Source organism: Cryptotermes secundus, unplaced genomic scaffold (assembly GCF_002891405.2).
Source record: "Cryptotermes secundus unplaced genomic scaffold, Csec_1.0 scaffold111, whole genome shotgun sequence".
NCBI lineage: Eukaryota > Metazoa > Arthropoda > Insecta > Blattodea > Kalotermitidae > Cryptotermes > Cryptotermes secundus.
The window spans coordinates 907,532-921,989 of record NW_019733319.1 but is presented as its reverse complement, the minus strand read 5'-3'; the positions used below and the strand labels follow the sequence as shown (position 1 = coordinate 921,989).

General features: G+C 41.4%; 1 protein-coding gene across 4 annotated transcripts in view; it reads right to left on the bottom strand.

The window, feature by feature from the left end:
• LOC111867902 (kinesin-like protein KIF12) overlaps positions 1-14,458 on the bottom strand; it is a 153,945-nt gene that overhangs the window by 88,233 nt on the left and 51,254 nt on the right. For 2 of the 4 annotated variants that reach the window (XM_023858119.2, XM_023858120.2), the window contains exons 1-2: positions 13,331-13,431; positions 6,489-6,761 (exon numbers count right to left, since the gene is read on the bottom strand). In XM_023858119.2, the coding sequence (XP_023713887.1) occupies positions 6,489-6,748 (260 nt within the window). In that variant the 5' untranslated portion in view covers positions 6,749-6,761; positions 13,331-13,431. Of the gene's footprint in view, positions 1-6,488; positions 6,762-13,330; positions 13,433-14,458 lie in introns of those variants that run through there. The other 2 variants (XM_023858117.2, XM_033752849.1) reach the window with 2 other exon arrangements.

Here is a 14,458-nt window from a genome sequence, read left to right as displayed (position 1 = left end):
CTTTCCATAACAGGAACGAGCCATCTGAATTTATAGATGAGCACAGCGGTGTTTAGCTTCTTATGAGGCTTTTTACTCAAAACGTATAAGCGAAGGCATAAATCTGAGGTCGTGTCTTTTCTCCAGCCATTATAAAATTTATCTAAGAGTTTGTACCGATGGTATATTAATAAAATTACTGACTCTTTGGGAATTAACCATTGCCTTGTTCTTTATTTAAAAGCAACGTTTTGGAGACTGGACTCTGTCTCCGTCCTCAGGTGAAAGCCTACTCAGTTGTGCTCAGATGACAGAGCTAGTCCCTATCTTCGAACACAAGACCAAACACAACATAGGATATATAAACCAAATACAACGTAGACCATCTGCGGGAGTTAAGACATTTAAAACACTCCACATACATGAGCCAAGTGCCTCTATAATGTTGGTGTCTATTTTGTTATGATACTGGTTTTATGGACCCTGGCCGTTAAATTATTCATGGCCATAGGTGCAAGGTCTCATGTGTGTGGAGTTATATAATATTTGTCTTAACACCCTCTGATGGTTTATGTTGTGTTGGTTCCGATGTTCGAAAATACGATTATAAGAGGCTTAAACTTGGCGGTAGTCAAGCTTACGACCGTTGAAGTGACTAAGCTTCCGTTGTAGCATTAGATACGTAAGATAGGCATGATCTGCTTTGCAAAGCCTGTACTCACAAAGGACTTGCATAGTATAGTACAAAAGGAAGAATTTTCAATAACATGCTACGAGTGGGAAAAGGTCAACCCTATTCATAAGAGACAACCCCATCTTCTTGTTAGAGAGGATGTTACATGAAGACTATTACCGCAAAGGCTCGTAGAAGAAAGAAATATATATCTGGAAGTTGAATTTCAAGGAGCTTGACGTCAAGACGAATTGATTGGCTGTAAACCGCCAGTTGTAAAATAACTTTGACTTTCGTTCCAGTGTCCGGAGATAGCGACTAGCCCCATTGAGTTGGCCCAATTGAGTAGGCTTTTTACCTGAGGATGGAGACAGAATCCAGTCTCCGCAATGTTACTTTTAAATAAAAGAGGATGATTGATAATTTTCAAAATGTCAGTAACTGTAGCAGTATAGAATAATTTAACTGAGCAAAGGACTACATTTCGATATAATAAGATTTGCCTAAACACAGCAGAAGAAACAAAAGTGGGAATGAGTTGTTTATGAAGAGTTCTTGTCTTTTTGGACATAACGCCATGTAGACCGCCTCCATCTTCCCGTTCGAAGAGTGAGCAAAGGAAGAATACAGCACGTAGCAGGCAGCAACTTCCTGGACTTCTCGGATGATACCTTTCATCAGTCACCGGCGTGAGGACCTCAAATGCAAGAGCTACAATCTATTAAAAATATTGTTTTGTCATCCTTATTTGGTACGTCATTTTTCAGGGTGTCTGTCAGATTCCGTGACCGCTCTGTGGTCTAGTGGTCAGTGTTCCTGCCTACAGATCCAGAAGTCTCGCTTTCGATTTCCAGCGCTACCAGATTTTCTAAGAAGTAGTGGGTCTGGAACGGGGTCCACTCAGCCTCGTGAGGATAATTGAGGAGCTATTTTAAGGCTCCGGTGTAGAAAACAGAGATTCACGGCTGTGGGGATTCGTTGGGCTGACCACGTGACACCCTATGTCCGCAACAGTTGGCACTAACTTCGCTGAAAACGGGCGGTCGCTCGGTCGGTATAGTTCGTTTGCGGACAACAGGCCACGGAGTTTGTTTAATTGTTGTTTTTCTGTCAGATTCCTGTGAGAGTAAGGACCATCAATTGTTTGTACCTCACATGCATGTTCGTCTGATAGGTCGCGATGCGTAACAGGATAACCCGCTCCATGAAGCTTAGAGCTGTGCAATTCATAATAACCATTTCACCTTCGATACTCTAATATCTGTTCAATATTAATCTGGTTCGGCAAATATCAGTGTTCATTTATTTGGACACTACGATCCTAGAAAAGCAGAATTGCGACGTCCTGAAAATGCTGTTGTTAGTAAATCACTAAATATCCATAACAAAGTACTCGTATAACAGCAGACATCATATACACGTACACAAATATGGCAGAAAATATGTTAGGTGTAAGAACTCTTACAACTTCAAACTCTCAGCGTTAATACATTAGGCCTTCTTTGGCGTGTCGTATATCGGATTTAGCTCTGCAACGAGCCGTGCCACATTGCGAAACTTCTGCGTTGTTTCCTGTGTACATGAATCAGTGGTACGCGACTGTTTGCTTTCGGAAGACTCGTTCCTTCGGGAGTCAGTGAATAATTCACGACAATCAAGTATTCTGTTTGTTGAGCGCTTGTTGGACGTTTCACGTTTATAACTGTTGGCCTGTTATGTGTGAGGCATACAGAAAGACAGCCAAGTCCGACATTCAATAAACAAAGCCGTTCCTATCACGTGTAAGGAAATGTACAAGTAATTCTCTTTTCTTCTAATCTTCTCCCCTTTACCTCCTCTTCTTTATCGAAGTGACCTTGAATCGAAAATTCTTGAGATAAAACCCCAATTCAACACTTCTTAGGTACAGATATTATATTTCTGGACATCAGCCATCTTGGTTAGACTTGAAAGGATTCTGACGATGGTGTATACTGTACTGTACTGTACCACGACGTTTCGGAGACTTGATCTGTCTCCGTCTTCAGGTGGGTAGGGAAGGATAAACCTACTCAGTTAGGCCCGTTGCAAAGAGCTAGTCTCAATCACTGGACACATACCAGACATAGCAGACGATGGATGAAGTCCAAAATAAGCCAAAAGAAGTATTTGCCATCTTCCTATTTTCATCTAAACCTCCGCCCTATTTATATTTCAAAACACTGAATTTCGGAGACTTGATCCTGTATCCGAAATGTTATGTTTTCAAATATAAACAGGGCGGAGTTTTAGATAAAAGCAGGAAGATAGATAATGTCAATTTTACAAATGTTCTATTGTCATAAAATTAGATCAATTATTTTCATTACGATTATGTGAGAAATGAAGAAGTGTTAATTAGAGTCAGTGAGCAGAGGAATATCCTACACGAAATAAGAAAACGGAAGGCTAATTGGATTGGTCATGTTTTACACAGAAACTGCCTTCTAAAAGAAGTTATCGAAGGAAAGATAGAGGGGCGGATAGAAGTGACCAGAAGACGAGGAAGAAGACGTAAGAAGATGCTGGATGACCTTGGGGACAGAAGAGGATACTGTCATTTGAAGGAGAAAGCTCTAGATCGCATTAAGTTGAAGAACTGTTTTGGAAGAGACTGTGGACCTGTCGTCTTGACAGATTACTGATGATGATGATGATTTTCATTAGCCCACCATATTTTTATTATGCTTTGTACATCAAATTAGGTCTTACGTCACAGCATTATTATTAATAATTAATTCGGGATAATATCCGTAATAGGAGCCGGGATAGCATAGTCGGTATAGCGACTGGCTACGGGCTTCAAGGCCGAGGGTTCGGAGTTGAGTTCCGGTAGGGTCAAGAATTTTCACTTTTCCATATCGTCCAGACCGGCTCTGGGGTCCACCCAACCTCCTATCCAATGGGTACCGAGAGGTCTTTCCCCGTGGGTAAAGTGGCCGAGGCGTGAAGCCGACCACTCACCTCTAGCTAGTGTTGAGGTCAAGAAAATGTGGATCTATACATCCACTCCCCCATACGTCTTCATGGCGTAATTCTTAATTAATTAAGCACAGGGCCACCTTTACCTTATCTATATTATCCGTAATAGGTTAAAAATTCTTCCAGTTCTCAATCAAAATTTAAATACATATCTTTTTTATAACGTGGAATCTTCAAGTAGGCCACGATCGATTTCTTCCAAACTTATACCGAATAACACCATTAAACAGCAGTTCTATATTAATGGGTTCATCTATGGTCGCAACGTCAGGATAAAGTGAAGGCTCAAAAGAAGAAAAGGCAACATTATACGTAAATCCTACAGTTATCATTACAGCATGTGACAAACTAAGAGAAATTGAACACGAAAATTGTGAACTATATACCAGTGTCTCCCACACCAGCATTCGCAAGCGGCAACTCAGATCACTGTTTTCACTTGCAAGTATCGGAAAGAGCAGGGTACTGTGTATCAGAGAATTCGTTAGTAATGACGATAACTAAGTTCTGATGACGCCCTTTACTCCTCCCTGCCACCGCGTTCAGACAGGCTCTGGAACCCGTTCAGCCAACTCTGTCCAACGTGTTTCGAGGTGAAAAGCGGCCAATAATATTTTGAATGACGGGTTCTTACTGCTTGGTTGGGTTGCTCTGTGAACCCGAAGATGGAAATAGCTGTTCCTCTGAAACGTCCGTAAAGTTATATCAGACTATGCGACGTAAGTAAGTACTCGTCATAGTCGCCGCGGTGAGAGGTAGAGGGTAGAACTTTGCTTACTGCTTGCTTGTTGCTGCATGTCTAGCTTACTCTTATACCCTGAAGAGTTGTGCAGTATATTCCTGCGCAACTTCAATGAAATCCTACGGGACTCCATGGTGTTATATCACAGGAGATGGTGCTCTTCATATCCCTATTGTAGTAGGCACAACAGCCAATCGTTACATGCAGCGACTAGTACACAACAACAGAGGAATAATGTTTTCTGCGTGGTCCGTGCCGAGAAGTTATAAGCAGGACAGTTAGTGAATCCCCTCTTCTTGATCGCAGTGCAGTGCAAGGCGAAGCCAGGCAGAAAATGTCAGAGGCTTAAACTTTGGGATGGTCAAGCCTACAACCGTTCAAGTGACTAAGCTTCCGTTGTAGCATAAGATAAATAATATAGACATGATCTGCTTTGCAAAGCCTGAACTGAAAGAGAAGTTGTATATAGTGCAAAAGTAAGAATTTTCAATAACATGCTATACGTGTATGTGTGATTACGTACACTTGACAAAAGAACAAGCATATTCATAAGAGACAACCCCGTCTTCTCGTCAGAGAGGATCTTACATAAGGACTATGAGAGCAAGGGTTCAGTTGAAGAAAGAAATCTCTGGTCGTTCACGCTTCTCCGCGCTAGTCTGGCTTTTAGCAAGATGCATTACGTTAATTGATGTTGGAGTTAGTTAGAACCGCAAACCAGTGGACAGACCTGGCCATTGCTCAGAGCTGTGGAGGAAGGGTCAAGGGTTACGTACTGTCTTTCCGGTTTCATTTGTTGTCGCTTTCTTAATTTAGTTTCGGATTCGTGCGAAGTACTCGAGATGAAATTGTCGTTATGAATCTGGCGCTTAGGTTCGTAGGACTGTAATATTAAAATTTTAAGTGGGAAAGCACTCATTCTAAGATCGGATACATACGCAGCATTTAAAATCTAGTCCACTCGATGTTGTTACACCAATTAAACACACATTTTAAACATTACTATAAATATATCTGCCGGAGGTTTATCAAATAACGTCTTTCTTTATATGTATTATCTGTGTCTTAGAACCGGTCACGGTAGCCGAGCGGTCTAAGGCATGTACTGTCTTCGATCGCTCAGAGGCTGCGATCGTGGGTTCGAATCCCACACAAGGCATGGATGTTTGGTATGTGTTTATTCTATGTTTGTGTTATCCTGTGTTTAGGTAGAGGCCTTGCGACGAGCTGATCACTCGTACATGTAGTCCTACAGTCTGTAAAATGATTATGAAACTGAAAATCAGAGGCCAGGGCCCAAGGAAAAGCGAAAAAAATGCATATTTAGAAGTACTGACTTACACAGTGAATTCATTTGTGTTTCAGAAGAACGAAATTGATGTATCTCACTGTCTTGAACATGATGCATACTTATACATGCCTTTTCATCAACAGAAATTATAAGTTGCAATGGAACGGTACCTCGAGGTTTAACGTATGAACTACCTTCGCTCTCTCAAACAATCAAATCGTGGGTTCGGATCCCACTCGAGGCATGAATGTCTCTCTGCGTTTTTTCTGTTTATGTTGCCCTCTGTAGGTATTGACCTTGCGACGGGCTGATCCACTAACTGTCAAAAGACTAATAAAATGAAATGAAACACAGAAGTTCACAGACGCCCTATGCTCCAGAGGAAGCAAGCGAAAACATGAAATGTGATGGAACGGTACCTACAGGAAATGTGTTTTAATAATAACCAACATAGCATCCTACAAAAAGTTTTAGATGGCCTTAAGACTAGAGGCTGGGTCCCGTGTCGTAGATTTACGGCACGTAAAAGATCCTCATGTCTCTAGGAGACCTCTGAGCAAAATCAGGCAACACATTTTCCGCCCAAGTAGTTTCCAATGCCTCTGATAGAGGGGGGAAATATCAGGTACCGAGGGCCGACCTCGTTGGCTGAACGGGGCTGATATCACGCACCAGTACCGGTAGGATATGGAGACAGTAGAAATTAAAGGGGGACGCACAATGAACCAAGAACTGGTCTAAGTGCATGGGGAAAGCCACCCCCCTCTAATAATAATAATAATAATAAAACTAGAGGTACTTACTCGCTGTCCCTGGACTGTGGAAGTGTGGTGGTCCCTGAGAACTTCTCGCTAGGAGTACTCCCTTGGGTCCGCCTGGAATCCGCCCCATTCCGAACTACAGTCGTTTTCTTGTAGCCCTTCTCGGCTGGACTGGAACCACGTGACCTAGGCTTCCTGCCCTCGTAGTTGGTGGTATCGGTCAAACCGTTAAAACCATTGGATTCCGGGCTCTTGGGTAATGACCCGGGTCGAATGGTCATCATAGCGACTTCACTGGGCATTTGGCAACATGACCTGCAAACACAGACGCGCAGGCGTCAACAACAGGGTGCGTGGTCTAACTGAAATGAGGTTTACTTGCCGGTGAAGGTTAATATTGTGTTCTTCTGGGTTATGATGCCATGTAACCTTGCAGGTGCCTACCAGCGCGGTAGAGGAACATGCTGTCTCAGTCTTCAGCATAGCTACATACTAGAATATATAGGGCCGTGCCATAGCTCGGGCGGTTAGTTGCCGGCTTCCCACTGCGGACCCCCGGGATCGAGTCCAGGTCAGGTCATGTGGGATTTGTGGTGGACAAAGTGGCACTGGGGGGCAGGTTTTCTCCGAATACTTCGGTTTCCCTTGCCAATTCTCATTCCACAGACTCATCCACACTCATCATCATCATGCGGGGCTGGTATAATAGGCCAATTAGTAGACTGAGTCTCACCCCACCCCAAGAAATTAAAAATAAAAAAACTAGATTATATTATATATGCACTAATGAAAATTTCTGTTTAACTACACTGAATTTTATGATTATCCACTCACAGTTCTTTATAACCTCACCAGAAAGACTGAGAAATTTTAATGGATGTATGCTTCAGAAGTAATTCTATCACTTACTTCATACTTCATACTAAGATTTTGTATTGTTAAAAGTTTACTACAAATGGACTCTCGATCACATGTTGTGTTTATACACAGCAGTCTTATAATGCCATCTACAAAACTATCCGACATTCACCCCTGTTCTATCACAATATAAGGAATGGAGAGTTTTATGATTTATATTAAATGTCTATACCACCTGAATACGACCCAGAAATAGGGTCGAAACAAGTAGCGGTTAGACTAAAACACTATTAACACTGAACAGTTATGCTGATGGCATTTTAGGAATTATAACAAATCACATACAGAACCAGTTCTAAAGGCGTGTGTTGTGTGATGTGTGCACTGCATTCACATGTTCACGTTACGTTTCTGTAGTCTATGTAATTGGGTCTTTAGTGCATTAATATTCGTAGAAAACATTAACAGATTAACCAAGATTTTCGGGAACAATCATTTATACGCAAAATAGATCAAGTAATATATTACTATTAAAATTGTACATTCTAAATAATGCAATATGTAATAAATATCTCCAAATTATGTTATAAAAATGCCGGTCACGGTAGCCGAGCGGTCTAAGGCATGCACTGTCTTCGCTCGCTCGGAAGCTGGGATCGTGGGTTCGAATCCCACTCAGGGCATGGATGTTTGTGTGCGTTTTTCTGTGTTTGTCTACAGGTAGAGGCCTTGTGACGAGCTGATCACTCGCCCAAGGAGTCCTAGCATATGTGTAAGATCTAGAAAAACCGAAGTGAACGGAGTTCATGGAGGTAGGCCTAGGCCCACTGGGGCTGTAGTGCCAAGGAAAAAAAATGTTATAAAAATATTAAGACAGCAACAGTTTAACAAAGAAACAGTACTAGATGCTAATAAGTTGATAAAACATGGCTGCAAGAAATCTTTCTTTTGTCACAGTTTGTAAACTACTTATTAATTGTACTGACGTATTTCAATTGAAAACATCACGGAACCTCGCTGGGTATTGTTGAATTACTGTACTGCAACCATGAGAATTGTTGTAAAAATATGTTACGGAAGAAAATCATATTCAAGTTTTCAAGAATCAATCATCTTTCTATAAATTATATAATTCTTTGCTGGTGCTGTTGCATGTTGCAAGTTTCGCCCTCCGCTTCATCAAATTTTCAAAATAACATGACCTTATTTTCTTGCAACACCTACACAAAAATATTCCCTTTAGAGAACCCAGCGTACCCCGTTTACGAATTTGGCGCCAGATTGGAATATCCGATTTTGCCTCAAGACTTCAGAAAATCGTCCTAAATAGAAATGATGTCAGTATACGTCTAACGTGCCGAGTTTTGTCAAATTATGTCAAGTGATCTGGGCGTTGTGACGAGCAGGACGACAGACGGACATGAAACAATAGTTTACAGAACTTTCTATTAAGAGCAAAGGAAATGGGGCACATGCTGAATTTGTAGCGTATCCTGAAAACGTGTTGAGTGAAGGACATGTAGATATACTGAGGTATGACAGCACGAAAGGATCATTAAGAAAGAACTGAAATAGGATAATAAGTAGTATAAATAATGAAAAACGCAAAGAAAAGTATTAGTGAATGGAGTGATAACAGGCTAGAGAACATAACTGAACAGTTTTGATTTTCACCTACAGACAGTACTGTAAAAATAACATTAAGAAGAAGATCAAAGATTATAAGATTTAGTGATTCGAGATTTATCGATATAATGAAACAAGATTATGAAGAGCATCAGCGATGCGTTAAAAGATCAATTTTAAAATAACATGATAGTCTTAAAAGTAAAGAAATCAAAAGGCAAGAAATTCTAAGAAGAACTAATCACCTGCTTTACTTTCGCTACATATTGAGTAACTGATACTACAAGAATCGCAAAGAAAACAGCGCGTCCATCAGTTCTTCTATTGTTGCGTGTATATTCGTTCCAACGGGAAAGTGTTTACTTATCTGTTGCCTAGCAACTGCCGTCTATTCTGACCCTACTTTTTGATTTTCAGGCTTTGGGGACATACAGACACACCGGCAGGATGTGATATCTCACAATCCTCCTTTTATTTTTCAAAATAAGGAAAATAGGCTAAAAAGGGAGCAGAAAATTGCTTTGCCCTATATATTCTTACAATTGCCCGACAACGCGCACTGCCTGTTTGCATGTTCCACTGAGAAGAAGAAACCTACTTGAGTGCACACAATTATCAACAGGAGCATGTGTCATTCAGAAACCGTTAGTCACATATAGGGGAATCGCACATAATTAGCCTCTCTTTTTTGCAATGTGTAGGTGCTTATGTCTGCTGGTGGTTGTTATTCTCCTCCAGTTCACTGCTCTACTTAAAAAATCAGCGTTTTACAGACCAAAATTTTCATTTAATAAGAGAAAATTTAGACACAGCATGAAGGATTCCAGCCTGCTAATTCATGTTAAACACCAACAGCAATACCAATAGCCGGTTCCGAAACAAGAGGTTCTCATTCCGTTGGAACAAATCACAACGTAAAATCGACTGCATAGGAATAAAATAATGGGCAGAGAGGCGTAGAAGAGAAATTAAATAAACGGGAATGAAGTGCAAAAGATGAGAACTAAGAGAAGAGGGATAATAATAAATTAAAGAGAAATGGATGAAAATATAGCTAGGAAAGTAAACAAGAAATATAGGAAGAAAGCAGTCTTCTGGGATGTGGGACCGTGTAGATGTGGTGTTAACCGACGTTTCGGAGGAACGTATCGCCTCCAACTTCAGGGTAGAAGGAAAAATAATAAAATCCTCAAGCGAAGAGACCGTGAGAGTCTGCTTGTACCGGTTCTCACGGTCTCTTCGCTTGAGGATTTTATTATTTTTCCTTCTACCCTGAAGTTGGAGGCGATACGTTCCTCCGAAACGTCGGTTAACACCACATCTACGCGGTGCCACATCCCAGAAGACTGCTTTCTTCATAGTCACCGCCGTGAAAACCTCAAATCTTACAAGAAATATGGGATTCGTAGTGTAAGGAGCAACAAAATGGAACTGAATAAAATGTAAAGGAATGGAAATAAAATTAGCAAAGCAAGAAAGAAATAAAAAGGTTCAAAAGAGCAGCGACGAGATTATTAACTGGAAAAAAGTCTAGCAATAAAATTAACAATCGGGAAAGAAATATAAAAATGATGAAAACTTCGGATGAGCATAACCAGTCTCGCTGATGCAAAACTAAAGGCAGGAAAGGCAGAAGCGATACAATACTACAAGCACTGTAGCAGGCAGGAGTTGCAATGGAAGAGTGCTCAATAACGAGAAATTCTGGTATAAACAAACGAGTGAAAGAAACTGAGGGATGAAGAAAAATAAAAAGGAGCCTATACAAAAGCATAGAACGTAAAAATCAAAGAGAAAGAAACGAAGAAAAATAAAGGAGCTGCTGAAATGCAGAACCTGATCAGTGTGTGAACCGCAGTACAGAGAAACTTGCAGCACTAGCATAAGCCGATAGGATCTGTTCAGGAGTTCCGGCTGTACGGTTCGTTGTCCTAACATTGCCCGCTCCCCTTTTCTGACAGTCTGCACACACTCTCGTAATTATCTACCTTTTCAAACAACATACGAATATAAATTTGTTTCTCTCACACGAATACATTTAGCTCTGATGGCTGTAGAGAGTAATCAGAGACACTGTATTTTAAGGGGAGGGGAGCAGAAACATCGTCCTCCTTTCAAAGTACCTAGTGCTCGCTTGTCCTTGCGATAGAGGTAGGTTTGAGAGAGGAAAAAACATTGGGAACTGAAGAGAGTAGTGAGTTAGGAAGTGGACTTAGGCTGGGGCCACATGAGCGCACAAAATGCGTCCGTTGTAACGAACGTACTTTATGACGTACGTTGCTGAGGACACCACACAGTTGCAGAATGCGTTGCGTAGTTTTTTGTCTGAAATTGAGCCAAAATGAAGCGTAACATTCGCCTCTCTTGTTTATTTCTACAACGGACGTCACGACGTTCGTTACAACGGACGCATTTTGTGCGCTCATGTGGCCCCAGCCTAAGGCCCGCGTCATAGCTGAAGCGGTTAGTCGCTGGCTTCCCACCGCGGCGACCCGGGTTTGATCCCGGTCAAGTTGTGGACAAAGTGGCGCTGGGGCAGGTTTTCTCCGAGTACTTCGGTTTCACCTGCCAATCTTCATTCCACAAATTGCTCCACAATCACCCTCACCTATCATCTGGGGCTGGTACAGTAGGTCAGAAGTGGCCGCAGTGCAAGGGACTTGGTCCCACCCCACTAGCAATAAAAAGAAATATGAAGTGGTCTATGTTATGAGTATATCGCAATCGTGATATTAATATTGATCTTGTTGCATTAGACTGGAGTTTTGATTTAATATTGGCAGGGCTGCATTTGGGAGGGGCTGAATATAAAACATGCAGTGGAAGCCAGCAGTTGAACTACAGCCAAAGTAAAGCATGGAATGTCTTGAGCGAGCAGATTTGTCGCAGGACCTTTTCGAAGCAAACAGACTTTTAGACAGCAAGATTAAACGAAACGTAATGTTAGGCCCTGTCTGTATTGTTGTTTTATTTTGAAAAGAATTTACGGACCCGTCACACAAAGTTCTTTCTTTCGTGGGCGTACTTTGAATGAGAAACATACAAAGCACATTACGTCTCCGGTACGAAGATCAGTCGGTTAAAGCTCTTTAGGCGGCGCAATAGCTCAGGCGATTAGACGCTGGATTCCCACAGCGACGGCTCGGGTTCGAGCCCAGATTAGGTCATGTGAGATTTGTGGTGGACAGAGTGACCCTGGGGCAGGTTTTGTCCGAGTACTTAAGTTTCCCCTGCCAATTCTCATTCCATCGACTGCTCCACACTCATCATCATCATGCGGAGCTGGTACAATAGGCCAATTAGTGGCCGACGTACCAAGTGGACTCAGTCTCACCCCACCCCAAGAAACTAAAATGAAGAAGATAGAAATTAAGAAACAAGAAAAACGCAAGTAAGACATGGGCCTGAAACTGACGTACGCATTCAACGTTGTACCCTTACACTGGCCTACCGAGCAGGTTGCTACAGCGGTGAGGCTTCTTATTTGTGCTCAAAAAGGGCTCGGTTCGAATATGAACTGAAACGCCCACTAAGCGGATTGAAATTTGTCACAATTTTATTCAGTCCCTCCGGAAAGATATCCTACACATCTTCGATTAGACCACCACCACTTCTTTTGGATCCTTACTTAATTAATCCCTTCCTATTTTACCTTACGGTGTCGAGTTCTTTTATTTTGATTATTTTGTAGACGGTTGAACTCCTTGGACGAGTGATCAGCTCGTCGCAAGGCCTGTATCAAAACACAGGGTAACACAAACACAGAATAATCATATATATAACAAACATCCATGGCATATGTGGGATTCGAAGTCACGATCCCGGCTTCCGAGCGAGCGAAGACAATACATGCCTTAGACCGCTCAGTTACCGTGACAGCCACTTCTATTAGAACCCTTTTCAAATCAGTATTCACCAGCCGTCCTACCACTCGAAGTTATACGGTCGAAGGTAAAGCCACATAAATACACAATCTTAATTCTTAGCTAAAGAATTCACTTGTTATCTATTTTGAGTAAGTGAAAATGACCAATGATGGCAGTGACCACACAATGTTGCCCAATTTACTTACCAGCAAAGCAGTCGAATATGTAGTACAATATAAGACCTACTCTCCGCACGGCTCTCTCATGCATTTCCAAAATTATAACACAGGAAATATTTTTCATTATTTCACACTAAATTTACACCACAGCTTTGTACCATGACACACGACACAGTAATTGTGGGACGAATATTTTCCACACATTACTCACTGGAGTAACATCAGAAAGAATTTCAAAACTATTTAGTAAAAATATATTTCTGGCTTCTCTCGAAAATATTTAGCACTGACAGTAGCATACACCCGAGAAAATTTTGAAAGATATATTTCTCATAGATTTCGGGCAGCAACTTACCATTGCAGCGGGTGCGTAACATGGAGATACTTCAACTTAACTGCCGGCCCCACATCGAAACATTCGAAAGCCTACTTTGGACTTGTAGCGCCTGGTTAGTAGGCAACGCGCAATTACCGATCGAAACATACCATAAGGGCGACCGACTTCCCTCGCTTTTACACGTGACCCCCCATGCTGACGTCACATGGAAAAATAATCGAAACTTTCTTTCCGTTTCTGAGCAACTCATGTCCTAACTATCCCTTAACATATGTCGAAAAGTTACTTATAATAACTGAGGGGATAGGAGGGGAGAGACGAATGACCGTTACGTTGAAATTAGTGTCCCTTCGTTTGGGCCTAACATAACCTCCATTTCACATCAAACTGAAATCGAACGTCATAAATTATTTATTTTTTCTTGAACGGCTCATCGTAAAATAAACTGGCAAGAGGCAAGATGGTTCAGATTCCTTTGTGCTTAACTAATTAAGCATTGCGCCATGTTAGAGCATCGCGCATTCTTAACCTCGGCACTAGATGGAAGTGAGTAGTCAGCTTCACGCCTCTACCGCTTAACCTCCTGGAAAAGAGCCGCCGGCATACATTGGACAGGAGACCAAAAGAAATTGGGGTACATGACTTAAAACATTTTTTTTTTATTTTAGATTTTAGCAATCAGAATATTACACAATTCTATAAGCTAAAGTGCTGATTACTCATTAGATATACTAATGACTAGTGGCATGAACAGGTTGATATCCAGCGAAATCACCTGTATAATCTGTAATTAGTATCTATACATTAACTTAAGGGTAGTTCACTTGGCCACAGTTTTTTGAGTCTTTTGTTGCTTACTGGTTCCAGGAGTTGTTCCATGAGCTGATTGGGGTGGGATTCTATGGCGTTATGATGTGTGGTGGCTTTCTTGCGTATCGCTTCCTGTACGGTTGGTACCTGTAGGTCTGTATGTAGTGTATGATTTGTTACGTACCAGGGAGCATTAACAATTTGACGGAGTATCTTGGATTGAGATCAATGTATGATTGCAACATTAGATTTAGTTGATCATCCCCATAATTCTAGTCCATATGTCCAGATTGGTTTGATAATTGTTTTATATATTAGAAGTTTGTTGTCTGTAGA